Source organism: Leuciscus leuciscus, assembly GCF_965113295.1.
Source record: "Leuciscus leuciscus genome assembly, chromosome: 20".
NCBI lineage: Eukaryota > Metazoa > Chordata > Actinopteri > Cypriniformes > Leuciscidae > Leuciscus > Leuciscus leuciscus.
In genome coordinates this window covers 6,041,059-6,064,967 of record NC_138744.1, presented here as the reverse complement: position 1 = coordinate 6,064,967, position 23,909 = coordinate 6,041,059, and the positions used below count along the sequence as shown (strand labels likewise).

Sequence of the window (23,909 nt, the reverse complement as noted above, 5' to 3'; positions counted from 1 at the left end):
ATGTGAATAAATCTATGCAGCCTTGCATCTCTGTTTAGTGGGACTGTCTGACATTTTCACTTTAAACTCCTCAGCAAATGCAAAGAGTGAAAAATGCCAGCACAGGTTCAGAGACGCCTCCCTATCTGACCTATGCAGTGGGCTTCAACCACTGATGTATTTGTCTCACACAATATGCAATGGCATTACACAATTCACTCCAGTCTTACAGAAGCATATATAGAAAAATCAAGGGAAGACGAGTAATCTTGTATCTGCATGGATTTCTGAGCAAGGTTCAAGTTCAAGAGCTGTAAATGGAGCGAGTACGTGAGCGAGACAGAGGGGGGTCAGGAGAGATACAAATCCTTTTTGAGAGCGCTCTATAAAGAGGAACAGCTGCACCATGGGTAAACAGCCGCTTCAGGTTTCTGGTGATTTAATGGTTCCAGGATTGCTGATCTCGGCCTTGACTCGGTTCCATCCCTGCACGCATGCAGTCCTGCACGGATGTCCGCGGACAGGGCCGCTCCTTTCTGAATATCTTCACGTATTATTTTAATGCTTGCACTTTAATGTTTTTGTATTGCATATATTCATTTAGCAATATTTTTAGTTTACCCAATAAAACTAAAAGTATAGTAAATATAAGCATTTTCACTTGTGGACTTTTGGATCCCAGTGCACAATCAAAAATATGATAAAACACACAATAATCGCAGTAAACTGTAGGTAGGTACTGTAAAATACATGGTATGATCTGCCCGGTGAGCGAGTGTTCAGTTACCAGCACGTTCACTTTGCCTATTTGGATTAGAATTACGTAACTGGAATGCTATTCTGAACACAGGCCCATGGATGGAAGTGCATTGAGTAAATAGCTCTTGAATATTTTCCAGCCAGAAAATATTCCCCTACAGATACACAACAGGTGCTCATAACACTGCTATTTGTTTTGTTTCCTGCTATCAACCTTTGCTCTCCATTCATCCTCATGCCAAGAATGTAGACAAGACTCTGTGCTAATGTACTTACACACCATATGTTTCATAAAACAAAACTACATATGCTTAGTACAGTGACTGTAAAATTTCACAGTGTGCAATAATATATAGTACTCAGATATACAGTAAACAGATAGACAGACAGATGAATGGACAGACAGATAGACAGACAGACAGACAGACAGACAGACAGATAGATAGATAGATAGATAGATAGATAGATAGATAGATAGATAGATAGATAGATAGATAGATAGATAATAAGTTCAATGACACTTGATTGTATTTAATAATTTTAACTTTTATTGTATTGTGAAAAAGTTTTTATTAACTCAATCATTTTAAAATAAAAAAATCAATTACAAAATGCACACATTAAATTTACTTTGACACTAATACTCTATTGTAGACTATATGAAAACTGATTATGTAGGCATATTCTATATAAATGCATATTCTGATTTCTATCTATAAAATTAGAAATACACATGCTTCTAGGATTGTGATACTTGTCCGCAATCAGCAAACAAAAGCTCTGCATGATAACTCATTATGATATAGGCTACAATTGTTTCCACTCACAGAACTGCATCACATTTTTGTGCATCACAAAAATACTGTGCCTCTAATGTGCCGTTTTTTTTACTCTATACATTCCAATTTGGAATAAAAGCAGACATAATATTACACCAATATGGCAAAATCATAAATGTACAAACTCTCTCAGATGCTGAGGGTTCTTCAGAATTAAACATGAAGACGTCAATGGTCAGTTTCAAGAGGTGGAGTCTTCTTACATCAGAAAAACTGTCCTGTGATTCAGTAAAACAGCTTCAGGCGACTTCATCGACTTGCAATCAACCAGTTCTTGATGTGACTAAGCGTTTCATAGTCCACAAGTCTGAAGTAAAGCATGCATGGTCTTTTAGCAGTGTCATCCTGCGTTCTGAGATCTGAATCTTCCTGCGTTTGATCTTCTACTGGAGTTTAATGTTTTGTGGCAGCGAGTGAAGGAGAACTCCATTGCCAATGCAGCCTCAGTTCTCCTGTTTAATCAGAGAAAAGACAGACACAATCCTTAGTGCAATCTCAACTACGGTAAAGGCTGTGTTTAAATATATCTGTTTATGTGTGTGTGTGTGTGTGTGTGTGTGTGTGTGTGTGCGTGTGTGTGTACCTCAGTGTATGGTGGAGGAGGGGGAAGCTGATACTCGCTAACATGCATGAAGATAGGACTGTCATCCTCGTCGTAATCATCCAGGAGAGGAATGACGGAACTATCCATGTGGTTGTCCCGGGAGATCTCGCTGTAGCTGGGCGGAGAAGACGGGAGCGACGCGCAGGTGCTGGAGGAGGCACTGCCATCCTGGCTGCTCATGCTGCTGGTCCGACTGTTCATGCCGTTGTAGGGGATCGTCCCGATGACCAGAGGCAGTTCTAGGATCAGCTTCTCGCTTCCTGGGATGTGCACAGAGATCTAAACCCAGAGAGAGAGAGACGCCAGCATAGAGGTTAACCTCTGATCCGCATGTACTAGTGAAGTCTGAAGCATCTGCATTGATTATCAAGAATATAACTTACCCTCAGAGAGTAGTCAACGTGGATAATGTCACAGCCCAGGATGGTGGGCTTCAGCTTGGGCACACGGAGGACTCTCCCCTGCCACACGTCACGCATGCCAGATATGATGTGGTTGCCCCGGACAGAAACGAGTTTCTCGTGAAACACTTTGGTGCGGCCGTTCGCCAGGTAAATGTGCTTGGCTATGATGGCGGCTTTAGGAATGATGATCCGAGAGCAGGTGTTCTCGAACTGAGCGTCGATGCAGATGTCTTCTCCTTCGCTGTAACCCTTCCGGCCTATGTGAGCGGCCACGGAAACGCTGCCGTCGGGAATAAACATGCAGGTGACTTTCTTCTGATTCGCTCCTGCAACTGGAGCCTGAGAGGAAGCAGAAAGTACTAAAGTTCATACTCACGTTTTAACCATGTAAATTTCACAGATATTTGTGTGACCTCTGTGGAATTACTCACCATGAGATCTTGGGTGTTGACATCAATGGGTTCCTCCACCTTGAAATATCGCTTGCATTCTGCATACGACTGGCCTGATTTCTCTATGACGGCCTTCACGTAGTACTGGACTGAGCCAAACTTTCCCACATACGAGGAAACCAAGCACCTGTTTTTAAAGGTCTTGCGTTAAAATATGAATATTTTAATGCAATATTTGTAATAGGAAATTTCGAAAAGAAACCCACCCTGCCTGAGGAAGTTCGAAACCAAACATGAACTCGTATTTGTTTCCAGGCCTGAGAGTGATGGAGCCATCTGCATCTGTGGAGACGAGATTGTGCTTTAAGAAACACTCCAAAGTCATCATTTACACACCCTTATGTCTTTTGCATTTTCAATTTAAAATGGGTTTTTCAATAATTCGTAAACTTACATCTGTCCCCTCCCCAACCCCCCATTCATTGAGTTATCCCCTTTTGATTTTCATTCTATGCACAAATAACTAAATTCAACCCACACCAAAATTAGAGTCAAAGTAAATGGGAGAAAAATATCTGTCTATCCTTGTTCAAACTTACAATAGTAGGTTATATAGGAGCACGACTAGGCCTAGTTATGTGGCTCGAAACCACCCACAAGAAGTTAAAACAGAGGTTAGAGGTCTTAAAATGATGGATGATGTTTTACATTTAGGATTTAAAACGTTTTAATGACAACTAAAGTAAGATTTACAGGTTAGTCAGAGTGCGCTAAGTAGAGCAGTCGCTTTTAAGGAGGTTACTATAGCAACACAGTGCGTAAGTTAACTGGCACAATTACTGAATTGAATTCGCTCAAAAGTTTGTATGAGTCTCACCTGTTGGCTGATGATCGAGGTGAAGAATTTCTTCATATTTCAGGTACTCAATCTCCTCCCTGCAGCGCAGCTGTCCTTTATTATAATCGACTTTAGCGCATCCGATTCCGAAGAGTTTAACGGCGGAAAACCGCACCGCCTCCGCCACCTCCACGACCACCCGCCCGGCCACTTTATCTCCGCCGCTATACGCGCTCTTGTTCGGGTCACTCAACTTAACTTCTAAGGTCTTGGGTTTCTTTGTCAGTACGCCCATTTTTCTATTTGACTAATTCTCCGAACAAGAATTCCAGTAGTAATTAGCAGTGTTCCACTAATTGTTCTATTAACGCTCTCTTTTCGGTTATCAAAGTAACTGAATCGATCAGTTCAGCAACAAGCTCACCAGTACTTCCTGGTGTTATTTTCTGTTGTAATATTATTTTCGATAAGATGTTGGTGACTCTGTTCTGTCAGTAAACACTGAGTGGGAGTGGGTGGTTATATAGTTCACACGGCCGCTCTGCTGATGATGCGAGCTGGACACACATGGGCATCCGTGCTGGACACCCACATGCGCCCCGTGGATCGCCACAGGCTCGTCTCTCTCATAGGACACACGGGCTGTTTGCGTCCACTCGGGCCAATGGCAACCTGTCCAGAGCGCGTGGACAGCTCGTGGGTAAGGGGCAGGAGTCTTTGAGGAGGTGGCGTAATTATATGGAGCAGGGGTGGAGTATGAGAGCGCACTGTGCCCTGCTCCAAAACACTCCTGTGACTCATTCATAATACTGGTGGGGATTTCTTTCTACATAACAAATGCAATTGAACCTGAACTGAATGACACCAAAGAATCAAGTGTTTCTAGACAGCCCAGTTTACCCTAACAAAAATGTCTGTGGCTGTAGGCTACTATGGTAAAGAAATGGTATCGGATGGTTATACTATGTTAATTTGATTTTTTTTTTTTTTTTTTAAGTACCAGAAAGTTTATGATTTTGGACATATACCACAGTAGTAATGACTGGTATATGCATTTACTTTTGTCACTGTACTATGGTACTGCCATAGTAGGTTTATGTGAGGATATGCCATACTACCGAATGATAACCAAATGCATTTACCACGGTATTTAAATGGCACTAGGTAGACCAACCTCAGATAATGCCATGCCATTAACCTGGTTCATGGCCAAAAAAACACAATATTGCCTTTGCACATGTCCAAAATTCCATGTTATTGCATTGGTGCATATCCCAAAACCATGGTATTGCCCTGGTACATGATCAAAAAAACATGGTATTACCTTGATATATGTCAAAATACCATGGTATTTCCCTGGTACATGTCCAAAAACATTGTATTACATTGTATTTGTGGTATTTTGAGAGATATCTTATGATAACTACGATAAATCTGATAGATTAGACATGTTCAGTGGTCACCAGAGATAACCAAACTAATGCAACCATGAACAGTCCACATGCTCTGAAACGTGTGTTACAGAGAGACTATTCACATGGACTGTTCTGATTGGATGAGCACTGCCATCTGCTGACTGATCCAAAGTATTTCACTGCATGAGCCCCTACAAAACGTTTAGGAGGAGTCTGTCTGATTATATAACCCCGTTCATCTGTCATCACAGTGATCGGAGGAGCCTGTATAAACAAACAGCTGCTTACCTCATTCATTATGCTGTCCATCTATCTCCAGAGTTACAATCCTGTCCGAAGAGTGTGGGATATTGCCTATATAACTCCCCCTGTTATGGATGGCTGTCTGTAGAGTACTTTTTTAACACCTGTTGTTCCATCCTATATTATATTATATCATATGAACATAAAACTAGCATAAACTATAGTGAATGGTACTTTTAAGGTAAGTGCAGGGAAAATACATTTTTAAATTACATAACACAGACTAATATAAACATTCAAGCTCATCCAAACAAACACCATTCAGTGTCACCCAAGTGTGAAACACTCAGAATCAGCCACTAATATTTGATAATTCACAAGGAGTGAAACCTCCATCACCTGTGATCCTCAAACTGATGAATCTACAGCCTCCATCTCACACCTGCTGAAAACTATGGTTTTAACTTTAAACAACAGATGCGAACAGAGAATACCACAGATCCATGATCACGGTCTTCCACAGGCTATAGGTAGGAGTCTCTGGGCAATGAAGATCTATGAGAAGAAAAGAATCATTGATTCTCATGGTAAATTTCTCAGACACATATAATATCCATAATGTTCTGAAATCATAAGAACTAGTTTGACAGGAAAATTATTCAATACTCTTTATTTTAGTTTTGAGAAGGTGATTATTGCAATTTGCCATGAACTGCTTTATTCTACAGTACGTCTCCAGTGTTATTATTGTTTACACACTGAGAAACATGTTCATGACACCAATACGGAGGCCCAAACCTGCAGAAATTCAAAATAAATAAAAACATGTGATAATGGGAAAATTCATAAAGTAATAAAATGACTTGAAAAAAACAAATACAATTAGTTTTAGTTCAATTTAGTCCTGAATTTATTTTTCTATTACTTTGTTTCCTTTAGTGCTGTCAAGTCGATTAATCACTTTACAATAAGGTTTCATTAGTTAACATTAGTTAACTACTTTAGGTAACATGAACTAGGAATAAACAATACTTCTGCAGCATTTATTAATCTTAATGTTTATTTCAGCATTTACGAATACATTATTAAAATCAAAATTATTTGTTAATATTAGTTAATGCACTGTGAACTAACATGAACAGACAATGAACAACTGCATTTTTATTAACTAACATTAACAAAGATTAATAAATACTGTAACAAATGTATTGCTCATTGTTAGTTCATGTTAGGTAATACATTAACTAATGTTAATGAATGAGACCTTATTGTAAAGTGTGTTACCAAAATATATTTAAAAAATTTCAGGTAATGCATTAACTTTGGCAGCCCTAAAAAAACATGAATAACCCTGATTCATTAATTAATACTTTGTAGGCCAGCATATGACAAATAAACTGCTCTGTGGAAATATTTTACATTTCTTCTTTATTATAAATACACTCCTGCATTAAGTTAATCCACCTTTGAGAAAACATACACGAGCTGCATGAGCAAATATCATTCATATTTACATTTTTGCAAAGGTTATTCAAGTTTATCCTGCTAAAAATCTTCACAAATATGTTACATTTATAATTCACGCACATGTGCGTTTAACACTGAAACGAACACAATAAAATTCTTCTTAACAAGGCCGTTCCAGACAGCCTCTAACTCACAAAACCCAAGCCTCCAAACCACTGAGATGTAAACATTGAACAATAGTATAAATACCCTTTAAATATCACACAAGGCCTGCTTTAGTGCAGTGTTTTTGATGTCACACTAGGCCCAAAATAGTGTGTCTGAGTGTCTCTGTGAGGACGCTTAAGGCCAGCACCACCGGCAGTGACGGAGGGTTAGTACCTGCCCTGTCCGTCAGCAGGTGAACCCTATCAGGGTCAGAGATCATCGCATGAGCGTCCTCTAAAGCAGCCACAGCTGATGCACTGGAGTTCACGTCCCCAGAGACCTGTAGGTCAAACAGACAAGCCTGGAAATACACATCCCGCACCGGAAGCAGTGAGGAGCAGTGTGAGTACGCAGGCGAGAACGGATGAGCGCGTGGCATCTCCAGGCGCTGTGAGACCGGACACCCCCATATGCACAACTGCAGGTCCTGCTCGGGTGTATAGGACTCCACGATCGCACGAGGCGAGCGCACGGACAGACTCAGCGACCCGCCGACCTGACGCACCACTAGAGTCGTCCCGATGTGAGTCGCCCAGATCTCAGCGTGTCGGCCCGGGTCGTGAGAGTGAACGCGCAGGCTCTGGTGTCCTCTGCGATCGCCGCTGGTCACAGAACCGTCCGAGAACGCCGGGGGAACGTTATCCAGCTCTGCTTGATACATCTTCTGCTCTGCACACTCACGCCAGTTCTTCAAGATAACCGTGATCTGATGAGGAAACAGACCCGAGAAATGTCAGCTGCAGGACATTCTAATTCTGATTCTAAATCCGTGCACATATCCCATTATGCATGTCCTATTAATTATTCATCGCAATTCATCAGTAGATGTCAGGCTGTAGAATATCATTACCTCAACCCAATGTGTTTGAAAGCACTGAACAGCAGCGCTGAAAGAAGACAAATGTGTTATCTCCCTCTCAGCTGGACAGGCTCGTATAAGGGAATAAGAACAGTCTTTATTAAGATTGGCTGTTAATAAAGTAATGCTGGAGCCTTTAATATGGCAATAAAAAAGTGTTTGTGTTTAAGGACTGACTGAAAATGTGGAGTGTTTTAACAGATAGCCTCATGTACACTCTTAAAAATAAAGGCATCTGTGATTCAGTGAAGAACCTTTAACATTCATGAAACCTTTCCACTTTTAATAACTGTTCCCTGTAAGGTCGCCATAAAATCCCACTCTTGAAACCTCTACACTGTACCATAATATTTTGGTTACACTTTATTTTAAGGTGTCTTTGTTACATTGTAATTATACATTAAAGTACAGAGTAATATTAATTAACTACATGTACTTACTATAGGGTTCGGGTTAGGAAAAGGGTTTGGCTTAGGGTTAGTTGCATGTAATTATGCATAATTTATAGTTATTACTACCGTAACTACATGTAACGTGTAACAAAGACACTGTAAAATAAAGTGTTACCGACATTTCAAGTGTGTTTTATTTTGATGGCATTTTTTTTTTTTAAGGCTTTTCATAAACTCACGAAAACCCAGTTTGGGAATCCCAAACATAAACAATAAGAGAATGTCTGACCAGCATGTAAAAAGGCCAACAGTTTGCTTTGGTTTTATACGCTGTTTAGGGAAGGAGTCTGAATCAGCTGATACCACAATAAGCCCAGTATGGAAACTAAAATTCAAACCACTGGATATATATTTTTTAAATTTTTTTTTATTGCACAGCATCATCAGTTCTCAACTGGCTGTACAGAATGCACTAATTAAAATATTTGATATTAGAATTTCTAATAACATTTCAAAAATAATATGTGCAGATTATTTTATAGCCATAACTCTTAAATAAAACAGAATTAATCTACATAAGTCTCAAATAAAAAATGTGTATATTTGTATCTTTGTCAGTAACCTGGCAAATCCACAGATTGGTTCCTCTTCAAAAGTGCTACCTGCATCAACTTGCTAATTCATAATCACATCTTGTTTCCAGGCAAACTGGTGCTCCCAAAAGTAGCATAAAGCCAGTAAATCATATTAAATTAAAGCAGAAACTATCTAATGTAATAAGTCTACTCCTTAGAATCAGGACCAACGGCACAGATCTCAAACCTAACGGGTTCAAATATTTGAACTTTTACGGCTGGACTGTACGCAACCACCTGTGACCTGACTGGATGCAATGCATTATAATCAAAAGTATGAGCACGAGATGAGAATTACCAATATTTTTGAAAACAATACATCTTCTAATATCAGCTCAAAATATCAAAGATAATCTCTGACTGGACAAAATCATAGTCTGAAGCTAAAACAAATCTGAGTCCGGGCCAATTTCGATGTGATTTTCTGTGAAATCTGTCAACTCCGACAGCCCAAAATCTGTCTCTGACTTTCAGCAACTAACCATGTCTACACTGGACGCGCTATTCACACCGCAACAGCTAGAAGCTGTCCACACTGGATGCGATAAAGCAACCATTGCAAATCCATTTGTCTTTTGTGTCAGAAGTAGCACAAGCGCTTGGGAGTCCGTCAGAAATAGAATGGGACATCAGTTTACATCAGCACAGCATTCAGTGTAGACAGCATCACTTATTATAATGGGTTCTATTTGCTTTTGTTGTGTTGGGTCTGGTGTAGACACGGTTTAGTGTTTTCTCAGTAATGTTGTTTCACAGTTGTTGATGATGAGTGTCAAAACAAAACTGATAGGCCACACTGTGTCCTAACCAGACACGATGTGATAAGATTCGAGCAACAACGAATTTGTCTGTCCAGTGTCCACACCAGACGACACAACTATAAGATGACAAAATCAATCAAAAATCACAGCCAATCAGAAGATCCTGTGGGCGGAGTCTCTCTGCAAGTGCACTGCACTCCTACTTGGAGCACTCGCAACGAAATGGATAAGTAAAATTAATATATATTAGGCCTACGTCCTTTTAACATTATTAAAACTACATACTGTGTGACTGAAGTAATCATTGTCATAGAATACACTTGTTTGTTCACACTGAGTTTACAGTTTGAACATTCTTTTTCCCTTTAATTTATTTTCAAGATCTGAGGTGAATTATCCATTGTTTTCAGTATGGCTATAAAGAGCACACAAAATTATATTCAAACTCACATTAGATGCTTTTAACATTAAATAAGGACCACAAACAGCACCTGAGATTATCAATGTCACACTTTGTAAGGTGTTTTTTTCAGCCGCGACGTCGCAGAAATAATTGAAAAGATCCCTTTTATGACGTGTTTGGATTAATCCAGAGTTTTTGCAAATACCACCATCTATAATAAAATAATGAGTTAGCCTACATACAACTCATCCCTAAAAAATAGTAATTACAAATACAATACAAATAAGTGTTATTAAATGAATAATTCCAGGGTAATTTTATATTATATGATTATAAGTTATAGAAGAGGATAAATGTAAATGTGATTTTTCCACACCTTTGTGAGTATGGTGGTGTAAGAGCTCCCTCTAGTGGGCGTGCTGGTGGCCTGGATGTACAGGTACTGGTTGTCTATGAGAGGCCAGGCGCCCTGTACTGTACACGTCTGGAACTCGTCATTAAAGGTGCGGATATGCGGGTCTCCAAACACCCCGCAGTGCAGGTACTCAGGGGCCCGGCCCTCCCTCTGCATAAACCCCTTCTCATAGAAGCATCCGTCCCCTGAGAACGGGGGCTTGGGCAGGGGCCGCGGCTGAGCTGTGGGGCCGGTTTTGGGGCAGCGGTGTTGGATGAGCAGGTCCTCGATGCCCTGCACGGCAGAGTGGTACGCCAGGTCTCCACGGCACGCTCGGGCCGTCCGCTGGGTGCAGAAGGCGTAGGATCGCAGGGCGCTGCAGTAGCCAGCATTAGCACCCTCTTTACCCCCACCTCCAATGACGCCCATCTCCAGAGTCGCAGCCACGAAATCTGAGTTGCATCGCAAGATTCGACACTGTGCACACACTGTAGGGAAAAAACAAATGCATTATTTCATCTAGATGTTAAAAGTGGCCAAATTTCCAGAATTCACTCAAAAGAGTCAGACACCAAATGAAGGTACATTTAACAGTATTTACTAACTAAGAACAGTGGTGGAAAGAGTACTACATTTTTTTACTTAAGTAAAAGTATTACTGCTTAAATGATAATTTACTTCAGTATAAGTAGAACTACTGAAAAATAATATGACTCAAGTAAGAGTAAATAAGTAGTTTGCTCAAGTAACTACGTTTCAAAGTATAGTATTATTTTTCTATTTTTACCCTAAATGGGGAGATGATAGCGATATGGAGCGCTTAACACTCTCATGTCATCTGTTTCATTCATACTAGAAGCCCAGTACATACTGATTCATACCTCATGCAGAAAGTCCACAAGTGAGATTCATATAAGTATTAAACTTATGATGTTTCAGGAAATGCCTTATATGGACATAATAACATGCAAATAGAGACGTTTTGACTGATGAAACATGAAGACAAATACATGATACCGATAATATATCTGTGTTCATCAAGCTATCTCAGGTATTTTCATAAGAATGATGTATGTTTTTAAAGGGATAGTTCACCCAAAAAGGAAAATTAGCCCATTATTTACTCACCCTGAAGTCATCCTAGGTGTATATGACATTCTTCTTTCAGACGAATACAATCAGATTTATATTAAAAAGTGCTTCCAAGCTTTATAAGGGCAGTGAATAACTGGAGAAAAGGTTATTGAGGTTATGAAGGTTATGAAGCCCAAAAAAGTGCATCCATCCATGATTAAAGTGCTCCACTTTTACTCCAGGGGGTTAATAAAGGCCTTCTGAAGTGAAGCCATGCGTTTGTGTAAGGAAAATACCCATATTTAAAACTTTATAAACTATAATCACTAGCTTCCGCCAGACGGCCGTACGTATCGATTTACGGTGAAGACTAACCCTTGAACGTGGAAGCTCAGAGGTAAGAGCAAAACAAAACCCTAGTCGCGAATTAGCAATTTTGAAAAGAAATGTCGGAGGATTTCTATATAATAGAAGAGGAGCTTCAGTTTGTTGCACAGCCCTATTTGTTTAAACCGCGAGAGGCATCTAAGCCTACGATACTCCTTACATCCTATGTCATACATGCGCCACGGGTTACTCTTGCGTAATTATGCGTACGGTCGTATGGCGGAAGCTATAGTTATTTTAGATTATAAAGTTATAAATATGGGTATTTTTCTTACAAAAACCCATTGCTTCACTTCCGAAGGCCTTTATTAACCCACTGGAGCCATGTGGAGTACTTTTTATCATGGATGGATGCACTTTTTTGGGCTTCAAATTTTTTCCAGCCATTCACTCCCATTATAAAACTTGGAAGAGCCAGAAATTTTTTTTTTATAACTCAGATTGTATTCGTCTGAGAGAAGAATGTCATATACACCTATGAGGACTTGAGGGTGAGTAAATCATGGGCTAATTAAATTTTTTTGGGTGAACTTACCCTTTAATGAAATGCTAATCAACATAGCCTGTATCATATAATCTAATCAAATTATCACTCTGTTTAAGAAGCAACATGAAACCACAGAAGTAATTTCAAACACGACTGACGTGTATTGTGATTTTGATATTAAACTCATAAATTGTAGTGTTTGACGGTATGCTAAGCAAACATACTAGCTTTCCCTGTTGTCAAGAGCGATTGTTTTATTACTCATTTTGAAGAGTAAGTCCAGGTAAGATCATTTAAATGTTTTCATTTGAATCATTAATTGAAAGCAAGGAAGGTTAAGTGAGAGGTGCGATTAAAAAAAGAGAGAGATTTACAACAGTATGAATAAAAAAGTGCCAGTAAAAAAATAATAATAATTAAGTGGGATATGGTTAACATGTTAAATTAAATGCTCTTTTTTTTTTTCATTCTACCGAAAATGTGCTGGGAGGCGGCCCACTGTTGCTATAGTAACGAACTACACTTTTACATGCATCTGATTGACCGATAAATCATGTGATCTTATTTCACTGTTGTTGAGGTTTTTTCAGCTTTGTACAAAGTTTGCTTCGTACATTTAGTTTAACTGTATTGTTAAAGAGGGCGAACTTTACCATTCAGAATGGTACCATTCTGATTTAAAATCAGAAGATGAGCATAGATCACTTACTTTCACTAAAATATTGAAACGTTAGCGATACTGATTCAAAACACGAGCACCAGTGATTGAATAGAGAGCCTAAGTCCCTCCCCTTCCGGTGGACCACCATGGGACCTTATTTCGGAAAAATATTGTATGGTAGTCAATGGCGAGAAACAACAAATATTTTGATCTCGTTTGAATTGTGCCCTGAATTACACATATGATGTTTGTCAATTTAAAATATACATTTTAAAGTCAATAAAGTCGCAGTTTGATGTAAAACTGTTGAGGTATACGACTGTGAAAATACGTAATTACAAAGACTACAAACCCAAAAGGCGCACATATGACGTCATACCTTTTCTCTCAATGAATGAAGCTAACTTTACTGAAGCTAACGTCTGTCATTTTTTCTATAGTCTTACGTTATAAGACTTAAGTTATAATCGTAACGTTACGCCGTCATGCCTGAGTGTTTTGTACCAGACTGCACACACACATAGTGCGAGACGAGAGATGTAGTTCATTGAGCGATTTTCACATACAACTAAATGTTACTCTTCTGTTTTATGACAAACTGCGACTTTCTTGACTTTCATAATTATCTTTTAAATTGACAAACATCATATGTGTAATTCAGGGCACAGTTCAGACGGAATAAAAAGATAAGTTGTCTCTCGCCATTGACTACCATGCATATTTTTTCCGAAATAAGGTCCCATGAGCCGGAAGCGGAGGGGAGGGACTTAGGCTCTCTATTGAATGTCAAAGCGCGGTTTAAACGCCCCGCCCCACAGCCGAACTGGAAGTTTTGATTGGTTTTGCGCCCGAGTTAAACCTGTCAGTTATTGGCTAAAGCGCTTCAGATCTGTCTGTAATTGGCTAAACTGCTTCAGATCTGTCTGTTATTGGCTAAAGCGCTTCAGATCTGTCTGTAATTGGCTAAACTGCTTCAGATCTGTCTGTTATTGGCTAAAGCGCTTCAGATCTGTCTGTTATTGGCTAAACTGCTTCAGATCTGTCTGTAATTGGCTAAACTGCTTCAGATCTGTCTGTTATTGGCTAAACTGCTTCAGATCTGTCTGTTATTGGCTAAAGCGCTTCAGATCTGTCTGTTATTGGCTAAACTGCTTCAGATCTGTCTGTTATTGGCTAAACTGCTTCAGATCTGTCTGTTATTGGCTAAAGCGCTTCAGATCTGTCTGTTATTGGCTAAACTGCTTCAGATCTGTCTGTTATTGGCTAAAGCGCTTCAGATCTGTCTGTAATTGGCTAAACTGCTTCAGATCTGTCTGTTATTGGCTAAACTGCTTCAGATCTGTCTGTAATTGGCTAAACTGCTTCAGATCTGTCTGTTATTGGCTAAAGCGCTTCAGATCTGTATGTTATTGGCTAAACTGCTTCAGATCTGTCTGTTATTGGCTAAAGCGCTTCAGATCTGTATGTTATTGGCTAAAGCGCTTCAGATCTGTCTGTTATTGGCTAAACTGCTTCAGATCTGTCTGTTATTGGCTAAAGCGCTTCAGATCTGTCAGTTATTGGCTAAAGCGCTTCAGATCTGTCTGTTATTGGCTAAAGCGCTTCAGATCTGTCTGTTATTGGCTAAACTGCTTCAGATCTGTCTGTAATTGGCTAAACTGCTTCAGATCTGTCTGTTATTGGCTAAAGCGCTTCAGATCTGTCTGTTATTGGCTAAACTGCTTCAGATCTGTCTGTTATTGGCTAAAGCGCTTCAGATCTGTCTGTTATTGGCTAAACTGCTTCAGATCTGTCTGTTATTGGCTAAACTGCTTCAGATCTGTCTGTAATTGGCTAAAGCGCTTCAGATCTGTCAGTTATTGGCTAAAGCGCTTCAGATCTGTCTGTTATTGGCTAAAGCGCTTCAGATCTGTCTGTTATTGGCTAAACTGCTTCAGATCTGTCTGTTATTGGCTAAACTGCTTCAGATCTATCTGTAATTGGCTAAACTGCTTCAGATCTGTCTGTTATTGGCTAAAGCGCTTCAGATCTGTCTGTTATTGGCTAAAGCGCTTCAGATCTGTCTGTTATTGGCTAAACTGCTTCAGATCTGTCTGTTATTGGCTAAAGCGCTTCAGATCTGTCAGTTATTGGCTAAACTGCTTCAGATCTGTCTGTTATTGGCTAAAGCGCTTCAGATCTGTCTGTTATTGGCTAAACTGCTTCAGATCTGTCTGTTATTGGCTAAAGCGCTTCAGATCTGTCAGTTATTGGCTAAAGCGCTTCAGATCTGTCTGTTATTGGCTAAAGCGCTTCAGATCTGTCTGTAATTGGCTAAACTGCTTCAGATCTGTCTGTTATTGGCTAAAGCGCTTCAGATCTGTCTGTTATTGGCTAAACTGCTTCAGATCTGTCTGTAATTGGCTAAACTGCTTCAGATCTGTCTGTTATTGGCTAAACTGCTTCAGATCTGTCTGTTATTGGCTAAAGCGCTTCAGATCTGTCTGTTATTGGCTAAACTGCTTCAGATCTGTCTGTTATTGGCTAAACTGCTTCAGATCTGTCTGTTATTGGCTAAAGCGCTTCAGATCTGTCTGTTATTGGCTAAACTGCTTCAGATCTGTCTGTTATTGGCTAAAGCGCTTCAGATCTGTCTGTAATTGGCTAAACTGCTTCAGATCTGTCTGTTATTGGCTAAACTGCTTCAGATCTGTCTGTAATTGGCTAAACTGCTTCAGATCTGTCTGTTATTGGCTAAAGCGCTTCAGATCTGTATGTTATTGGCTAAACTGCTTCAGATCTGTCTGTTATTGGCTAAAGCGCTTCAGATCTGTCTGTTATTGGCTAAAGCGCTTCAGATCTGTCTGTTATTGGCTAAACTGCTTCAGATCTGTCTGTTATTGGCTAAAGCGCTTCAGATCTGTCAGTTATTGGCTAAAGCGCTTCAGATCTGTCTGTTATTGGCTAAAGCGCTTCAGATCTGTCTGTTATTGGCTAAACTGCTTCAGATCTGTCTGTAATTGGCTAAACTGCTTCAGATCTGTCTGTTATTGGCTAAAGCGCTTCAGATCTGTCTGTTATTGGCTAAACTGCTTCAGATCTGTCTGTTATTGGCTAAAGCGCTTCAGATCTGTCTGTTATTGGCTAAACTGCTTCAGATCTGTCTGTTATTGGCTAAACTGCTTCAGATCTGTCTGTAATTGGCTAAAGCGCTTCAGATCTGTCAGTTATTGGCTAAAGCGCTTCAGATCTGTCTGTTATTGGCTAAAGCGCTTCAGATCTGTCTGTTATTGGCTAAACTGCTTCAGATCTGTCTGTTATTGGCTAAACTGCTTCAGATCTATCTGTAATTGGCTAAACTGCTTCAGATCTGTCTGTTATTGGCTAAAGCGCTTCAGATCTGTCTGTTATTGGCTAAAGCGCTTCAGATCTGTCTGTTATTGGCTAAACTGCTTCAGATCTGTCTGTTATTGGCTAAAGCGCTTCAGATCTGTCAGTTATTGGCTAAACTGCTTCAGATCTGTCTGTTATTGGCTAAAGCGCTTCAGATCTGTCTGTTATTGGCTAAACTGCTTCAGATCTGTCTGTTATTGGCTAAAGCGCTTCAGATCTGTCAGTTATTGGCTAAAGCGCTTCAGATCTGTCTGTTATTGGCTAAAGCGCTTCAGATCTGTCTGTTATTGGCTAAACTGCTTCAGATCTGTCTGTTATTGGCTAAACTGCTTCAGATCTATCTGTAATTGGCTAAACTGCTTCAGATCTGTCTGTTATTGGCTAAAGCGCTTCAGATCTGTCTGTTATTGGCTAAACTGCTTCAGATCTGTCTGTTATTGGCTAAAGCGCTTCAGATCTGTCTGTTATTGGCTAAACTGCTTCAGATCTGTCTGTTATTGGCTAAACTGCTTCAGATCTGTCTGTTATTGGCTAAAGCGCTTCAGATCTGTCTGTTATTGGCTAAACTGCTTCAGATCTGTCTGGTATTGGCTAAAGCGCTTCAGATCTGTCTGTAATTGGCTAAACTGCTTCAGATCTGTCTGTTATTGGCTAAACTGCTTCAGATCTGTCTGTTATTGGCTAAAGCGCTTCAGATCTGTCTGTTATTGGCTAAACTGCTTCAGATCTGTCTGTTATTGGCTAAAGCGCTTCAGATCTGTCTGTTATTGGCTAAACTGCTTCAGATCTGTCTGTTATTGGCTAAAGCGCTTCAGATCTGTCTGTTATTGGCTAAACTGCTTCAGATCTGTCTGTTATTGGCTAAACTGCTTCAGATCTGTCTGTTATTGGCTAAAGCGCTTCAGATCTGTCTGTTATTGGCTAAACTGCTTCAGATCTGTCTGTAATTGGCTAAACTGCTTCAGATCTGTCTGTTATTGGCTAAAGCGCTTCAGATCTGTCTGTTATTGGCTAAACTGCTTCAGATCTGTCTGTTATTGGCTAAACTGCTTCAGATCTGTCTGTTATTGGCTAAAGCGCTTCAGATCTGTCTGTAATTGGCTAAACTGCTTCAGATCTGTCTGTTATTGGCTAAACTGCTTCAGATCTGTCTGTTATTGGCTAAAGCGCTTCAGATCTGTCTGTTATTGGCTAAACTGCTTCAGATCTGTCTGTTATTGGCTAAAGCGCTTCAGATCTGTCTGTAATTGGCTAAACTGCTTCAGATCTGTCTGTTATTGGCTAAAGCGCTTCAGATCTGTCTGTTATTGGCTAAAACGCTTCAGATCTGTATGTTATTGGCTAAAGCGCTTCAGATCTGTCTGTTATTGGCTAAAGCGCTTCAGATCTGTCTGTTATTGGCTAAAGCGCTTCAGATCTGTCTGTTATTGGCTAAAGCGCTTCAGATCTGTATGTTATTGGCTAAAGCGCTTCAGATCTGTATGTTATTGGCTAAATTGCTTCAGATCTGTCTGTTATTGGCTAAACTGCTTCAGATCTATCTGTTATTGGCTGAAGCTCAGGGCTCCACCGCAGTTTTTTTTTATTCTACTCAAGTAAAAGTACCACAATTTAATTATACGAAAAATCTACTCAAGAACTGTATTAGATATTTGAAAATATTTGTAATTAGTTACTTTCCACCTGTTTTGAGGCATTTAGGCTATCATATTTATTGAATAAAATATGTGGAATCTAAATAAATGTTCTGCAGTCTTGTTTTTCTTAACTCAAACTAAAACGTTTTTGTGTGTGTGTGTGTGTGTGTGTGTGTGTGTGTGTGTGTGTGTGTGTGTGTGTGTGTGTGTGTGTGTGTGTGTGTGTGTGTGTGTGTGTGTGTGTGTGTGTGAATTTAAATAGAACTGGAATACTTTTACCTGATGGAGCACTAAAGAGCAGGACCGTTGTGACAATGATCACAATGTGTTTCCATGTTGTGTGTGAATGATTCCCACGGACAGCTGATGCTGCCATTCCCATCCATACAGACACAGGCAGGACGGCCTGCTCACAGGTGTCTGCACAGGTGCTGATTGCTGAAGCGCTCTATATACAACAACCACACGGGGAGACAAGTCATCACAAATCTGGAAAAACATAGCCTACTTCTTTAGAAAGCTTTAAAGGGTTAGTTCCCTAAAAAATTACAATTCTCGAATTAATTACTCAACCTAATGTCGTTCTGAACCCGTAAGACTTTCGTTCATCTTCAGAACACAAATGAAGATCTTTTTGATGAAATCTGAGAGCTTTCTGTCCCTCCATTGACAGACGCAACTGACACTTTGACGCTTCAAAAAGTCCGTAAAGAGATTGTAAAACTAATCCATATGAATTGAGTGATTTAGTCAAAATTTTCTGAAGAAACTTGATCGCTTTTGTGGAACTGATTTAACTTACGGGTTTGGAACGAAATGAGGGTGAGTAATTAATGACAGAATTTTAATTTTTTGGGGTGAACTGTCCCTTTAAACAGTTATAATATTGTCTTATTTTCAGAACATCAAGAGCATTTTATTCATGATGTTTAACATTTAAATTAACTCTTTTCTATTTGAATATATTTTTAAATTTACTTTATTCTAAAAGCTGAATTGTCAGCATCATTACTCCAGTCTTCAGTGTCACATGATCCTTCAGAAATCATTCTAATATGCTGATTTGCTGCTCAAGAAACATTTATTATTATTATTATCAATGTTAAAAACAGTTACTGTTACTTTTGATCAATTGAATGCGTCTTTGCTGAATAAAAGTTGTATTATTTTGTATTATTCTTACTGACCCCAAACTTTTGAACAGTGTATTATTGTTATTATTGTATCATAAAGTATAATTTAGCATGGGTTTAATCTGTGTTCTAAATACAAGACCATTAATCTAATAGGCATTACGCAATAAAATGACATGTTCTATAGTTTCTAGAAACCCTCTCTTACCTCAAAAGCTCCTCTGATCAGTTATGAGTTCCTGAGACCCATCAAGAGACTGATAATGTCATGATTATGTTGTAGCCTTGGGAGAGAAATAAGAATATATGAAGAATTAGTGCATTCAAACTGTTGTGTGGACATGTTGTCAACTTTTTCATGCGGTCACTGAAACACAGAGTGAGACAAGACCACCTCACCTATGAAAGTTGACATTTTGAACTATATAATTAAATGTGCATATTCTGCAACTACATAAATAATAGATCAGATCAGCTGAAATGAACTGTACAAAGAGTTTCACATGTGTATCAGCACTGCTCTCAGTAGGGATATTTCACAGTTTGGACTCTCAGCACTGATGTGTTATTTACTAAGTCTTAAGAACAAACAGTGCGCGAGTAAACTAAAGTCCTATCCGTGTGTTTGCACTTGACCAACAACTCTGATGTGAACCATCTGAGTTGAATCAGTTTAAACAGAACAAACCTGGTGATAACTTTCAGCACATGACAAATCTCTCAACTCTCATTAAAATCTCATTTATGCTGCATGTAATTCTGATGCATTTCCACCTTCATGCCAGCAAAGCTTTTTCCCTGACACAGACAGCTGATATTTATTTTTCAGCTGTTGGGACGGCTGGTGGCGGGAGGGGCGGTTACGGGAGTTGAAGGGCAGAAATGGGGGGGTCTAAATATACCCCACCACACCGGCCTGCCCCTCCAGCACCTGCCCCAGTGGAAATAGCCAGGGCTGAAAGCTCTGCAGCACAGAAGCAGGTGTGAAACACACAGCAGAAACTCAACAGCTCTCCGTTTCCTTCTGAAGGCTAATTTCAGCCCGAACACTTCAGAATCATTCCCTCTTTCGCTATAGTGCCATTGCATGTAGAAACTGGCAGGATCTGGTGTGCCAGAGAGCTCACTTCCACTCCAAACGTGTCTAAACGCTCATCGGATACCAAATATCTCGGGACACAGGATCCTCCTGTAAACGGCTGCTTCTCTTTCGGAACACAGAGTCAGCTCCTGGACTCCTGTTAGACATGACTGGAAGTGTGACTGTCTGTGGCGAGGCATGCACATGTGCATTACTCCGTTTGTGTGTATGAAATAAATCAATCATTTCTTCAATTCTTGGTGCCAAACCGTACTGCTTATTAATAGGTAAACTCAATCCAAACTACCTTTGGAACAAAGGAATACATTGCTAAGGTAAATAAATGAATTAATAAGCCTACATAAATAAACAAACAAACACAATACACTTACTGCATGGTTCTGCTATACAGTACTTTATTGTGGACATAAAAAAAGTACTGTAGCAATACCATGGAACAGCGATGTATCAGATAGTAATACTATGGTATTTTCTGATATAGCCGAATTTACATGGTACTCCAAAGTACACTCTTAAAATAAATGTTCTTTATTGGTTCTATGAAGAACCTTTAACATCCATGGAAATGATCCATTCCACAAAAAGTTGGAATAATTTAGGTTGGAATGTGGAAAACATGGTTCATTTAAGAACTGTTCACTGAAGGGTTCTTTGGGGAACCAAAAAATGTTCTTCTATGGCATCAGTGTGAAAACTTCTCTTTCAAGAATTAATGTTTTTTTTTTTACAACAACCATATTTGTGCTGATTAATAGGATATTAAGTTCAATGCATAAACAGCCATTCTTTGTAGTTTTACATATATTTATATTACTTGTATTGTTAATTATTAACTATCCATGCACATAGAATAAAAGAGAGATAAACTCACAGAATCAGAGGACTCTCTCCTGTAGACCGACGCTGAGATCTTTCCCCGTCACTTCTGACATTGACGCGCTCATGTGACGGACTCATGTGCGGCGTGACCCCCGCGTCACTGTCCCGCACGCGTGAGACGCGTATCACCAGCTGACGGAGAGCTGTTCCAATCTCTCTCGGCATGTGTGTGTGAGCTGTTAGTCAACACACAAATATTGATCTTTCTAGAATCTAGACGTTACACTTCTTTATTACTTTTCCACTACAATTTAGTACAATAGTAAAATTAACCAAACTTGTAAATGTTTTTGTGATTTATGCTACTTCAATTATTCGAATTAACAAAAATAATCCAATAAATTCATCAAAAAGGTATTTGCTGTATTTTAAGGAATCTTTATTAAAATGCGTTAAGGTTATTATGATAAACATACGTATGTGATGTACTAAAATCACAGGTGGGAAGCTGCCAGCAGTCTTAAAAAAAATAAAAATAAAAATGTTAAATGCATACAAATTAATGGCTTGGTGAAAATCTAAAAGGATAAAAGGTCTGTGTAGCTAACAGTAAGTGTGTGTTTGTGAGATTTCTCTGTTTGCTGTTAAATGTGTGTGTTTGAGGATGTGTTTGCCCATCTTTGGACTCATTTAGCGGACATTTTATCTCCAGGACGTCCCACAGAGTTTTTCTGTTACTGATTTAGGTCGCTCAATTCGCACTTGTTAGATACATTTTCTGGTGTTTACATGCATATAAATGAAAGTTCAGAGCTGCAGTTCAGAGCGCGTCCGGCAGGTGGCGGTGTTGACCAGCGAGACATGAACGTGCTCGAATAGAGCGAGTTTGATGCAAATCACACGAAAATGAATACTGTAAACACTGAAATACAAGGCGGACACCAGCTTTTCAATACTGAAAAGTTTACATTTAAAAACAAAAGTTGTTGTCAGTGTATAGCCTACTGCACATGCACTGATGCATGTATACTGGGTGTGATGCATTCATCAGAGTGTGATATGGGACTGTGTGTGATCTGCTCTGTTGTCTGCAGTATGCATGCATGCATCAGTGAGTCTCAGGCTCTTTGTTGGCTGGCTGGATGGAGGCGGGGCCGCAGGTCCTTTTGTGCCCCTCACATTTTGGGCAAAACCAGAACAACCGAGCTGCAGACGCGCCAAAAGCATGAAACCGGGCTATACACAAATATTTTGTGAAGAAAAACTTCACAAACAGCGACGTCCGGTACAGAGATGTGATTTCAATACAGCGTTGTGAATTTTTAGGTGAGTAATAAACTCCTTGTGGGGTCAGGAGAAAACTTTCCATTTCATGATCTATTATTTGTTGAGTATATTTAGTGAAGTGAGTTATTCAACTTGTTATCATAGACAACTTTATTTTCTTTACAAAACATATAGATTATCTTTTGTGTTATACATTTTTGTCTACTGGCCTATTCGCTGGTCAACAGATTACCCCGTTACTAAGCAACAGTGATTCTCAACCAGCAGCACGCGCGTACGCCAGGAATACTTGGAACGGTTTCGCTTTCGCGCTGTTAAACTTAAAAAGCAAAAGAAAACAAATTAAATTTATATTTACCTTACTTATAATACTTACAAATTTGAGCTGTCATTATATATTAAAATAACTAACCTAACTGAATAACTAAACGGCACTGAAACGGAACATTAAACTTATTCCAAATCTGCGACAATTTAATTGGCCTATAACTTTTCCGACCCACAAGACATCCTGTGATCGTTTTATTATTATCATAAAGGTTTTACATGTTGATAGAAGTTAATAAGAACATCACTGATGGGAGTGTGTGGGGATAAGACAAAAAAAAAAAAAAAAAAAGGGTTGTGAAACTTTGGTGGGAATCATGAAGCTCAGTACCTTATATTCAGGTTTACACAATATATTAAAGATAATACAAACTAAGTTTGGCTTTAGGGCCTCAGCCCTCAGGTGCTCCAAAACCCACATGCCACATGGTCCTTCCCTACTAAATGAAAGATACGTTTACCATGTTTTTCTAACAAGCAGAAAACTTCATTTAAAAACAACATTTTGATTGTTTCAAGCTATTCTATGTAAGACTTTGTAAATAAATGTGTATTTGTGTTAATTGTGTAGTTCTGCGGAGAAGTCGTCTGAACTGAAGCCTTGTAGAGTGTGTTTGAGGTCCTGCGGTCTGGCAGGTGTGGGATGCTGTGCACTGTTGTTCAATCTCCCGCCAATATTGCACTCGTCCCGGCCTCCCTGACCACGAGGAACACGCGACTCCCCGCTGGAATCTCCCGCCACAACAACAGCTTATGAACTGCTCGACCACTAGGGCGGCGCCAGACTGCTGGTGTATCTTTTAACACCAGTGTTGAGTATATGGCTGCATCCGAAATCGCATACTTCCCTACTATATAGTGGGCAAAAAACGGTATGTGACAAAAGGAGTAAGCCCAAACTCACAGTAGTCATAAAAGAATAGGCAAAAAGTACCCGGATGACCTACTTCTTCCAGTGAGATTCTGAAGTGTGCATACAATGGACACTCTACTATCCCATGAGGGAGAGGATTTGTGAATGGCAGTGAAGCG

The 23,909-nt window shown here is 39.5% G+C and overlaps 2 protein-coding genes across 3 annotated transcripts; both read right to left on the bottom strand.

Moving 5' to 3' along the window:
- Positions 1-1,269: 1,269 nt before the first annotated feature.
- Positions 1,270-4,329, bottom strand: txnipb (thioredoxin interacting protein b). 2 transcript variants are annotated; one of them, XM_082148998.1, is made up of 6 exons: positions 3,855-4,329; positions 3,244-3,319; positions 3,017-3,164; positions 2,565-2,924; positions 2,161-2,460; positions 1,270-2,029 (listed from the first exon to the last, which is right to left on the bottom strand). In XM_082148998.1, exons 1-6 carry the CDS (start codon positions 4,108-4,110, stop codon positions 2,021-2,023), a joined length of 1,149 nt encoding a protein of 382 aa, XP_082005124.1. In that variant the 5' UTR covers positions 4,111-4,329; the 3' UTR covers positions 1,270-2,020. The 2 variants fall into 2 exon arrangements, with proteins under 2 accessions (XP_082005124.1, XP_082005125.1); XM_082148999.1 differs by having other exon boundaries at positions 1,270-2,026.
- Positions 4,330-6,144: 1,815 nt separating this feature from the next.
- On the bottom strand, positions 6,145-21,471 carry hjv (hemojuvelin BMP co-receptor). Its single transcript, XM_082148914.1, has 5 exons — positions 21,316-21,471; positions 19,551-19,626; positions 18,489-18,657; positions 10,574-11,079; positions 6,145-7,853 (listed from the first exon to the last, which is right to left on the bottom strand). Exons 3-5 carry the CDS (start codon positions 18,589-18,591, stop codon positions 7,236-7,238), a joined length of 1,227 nt encoding a protein of 408 aa, XP_082005040.1. The 5' UTR covers positions 18,592-18,657; positions 19,551-19,626; positions 21,316-21,471; the 3' UTR covers positions 6,145-7,235.
- Between the last annotated feature and the right edge of the window lie 2,438 nt (positions 21,472-23,909).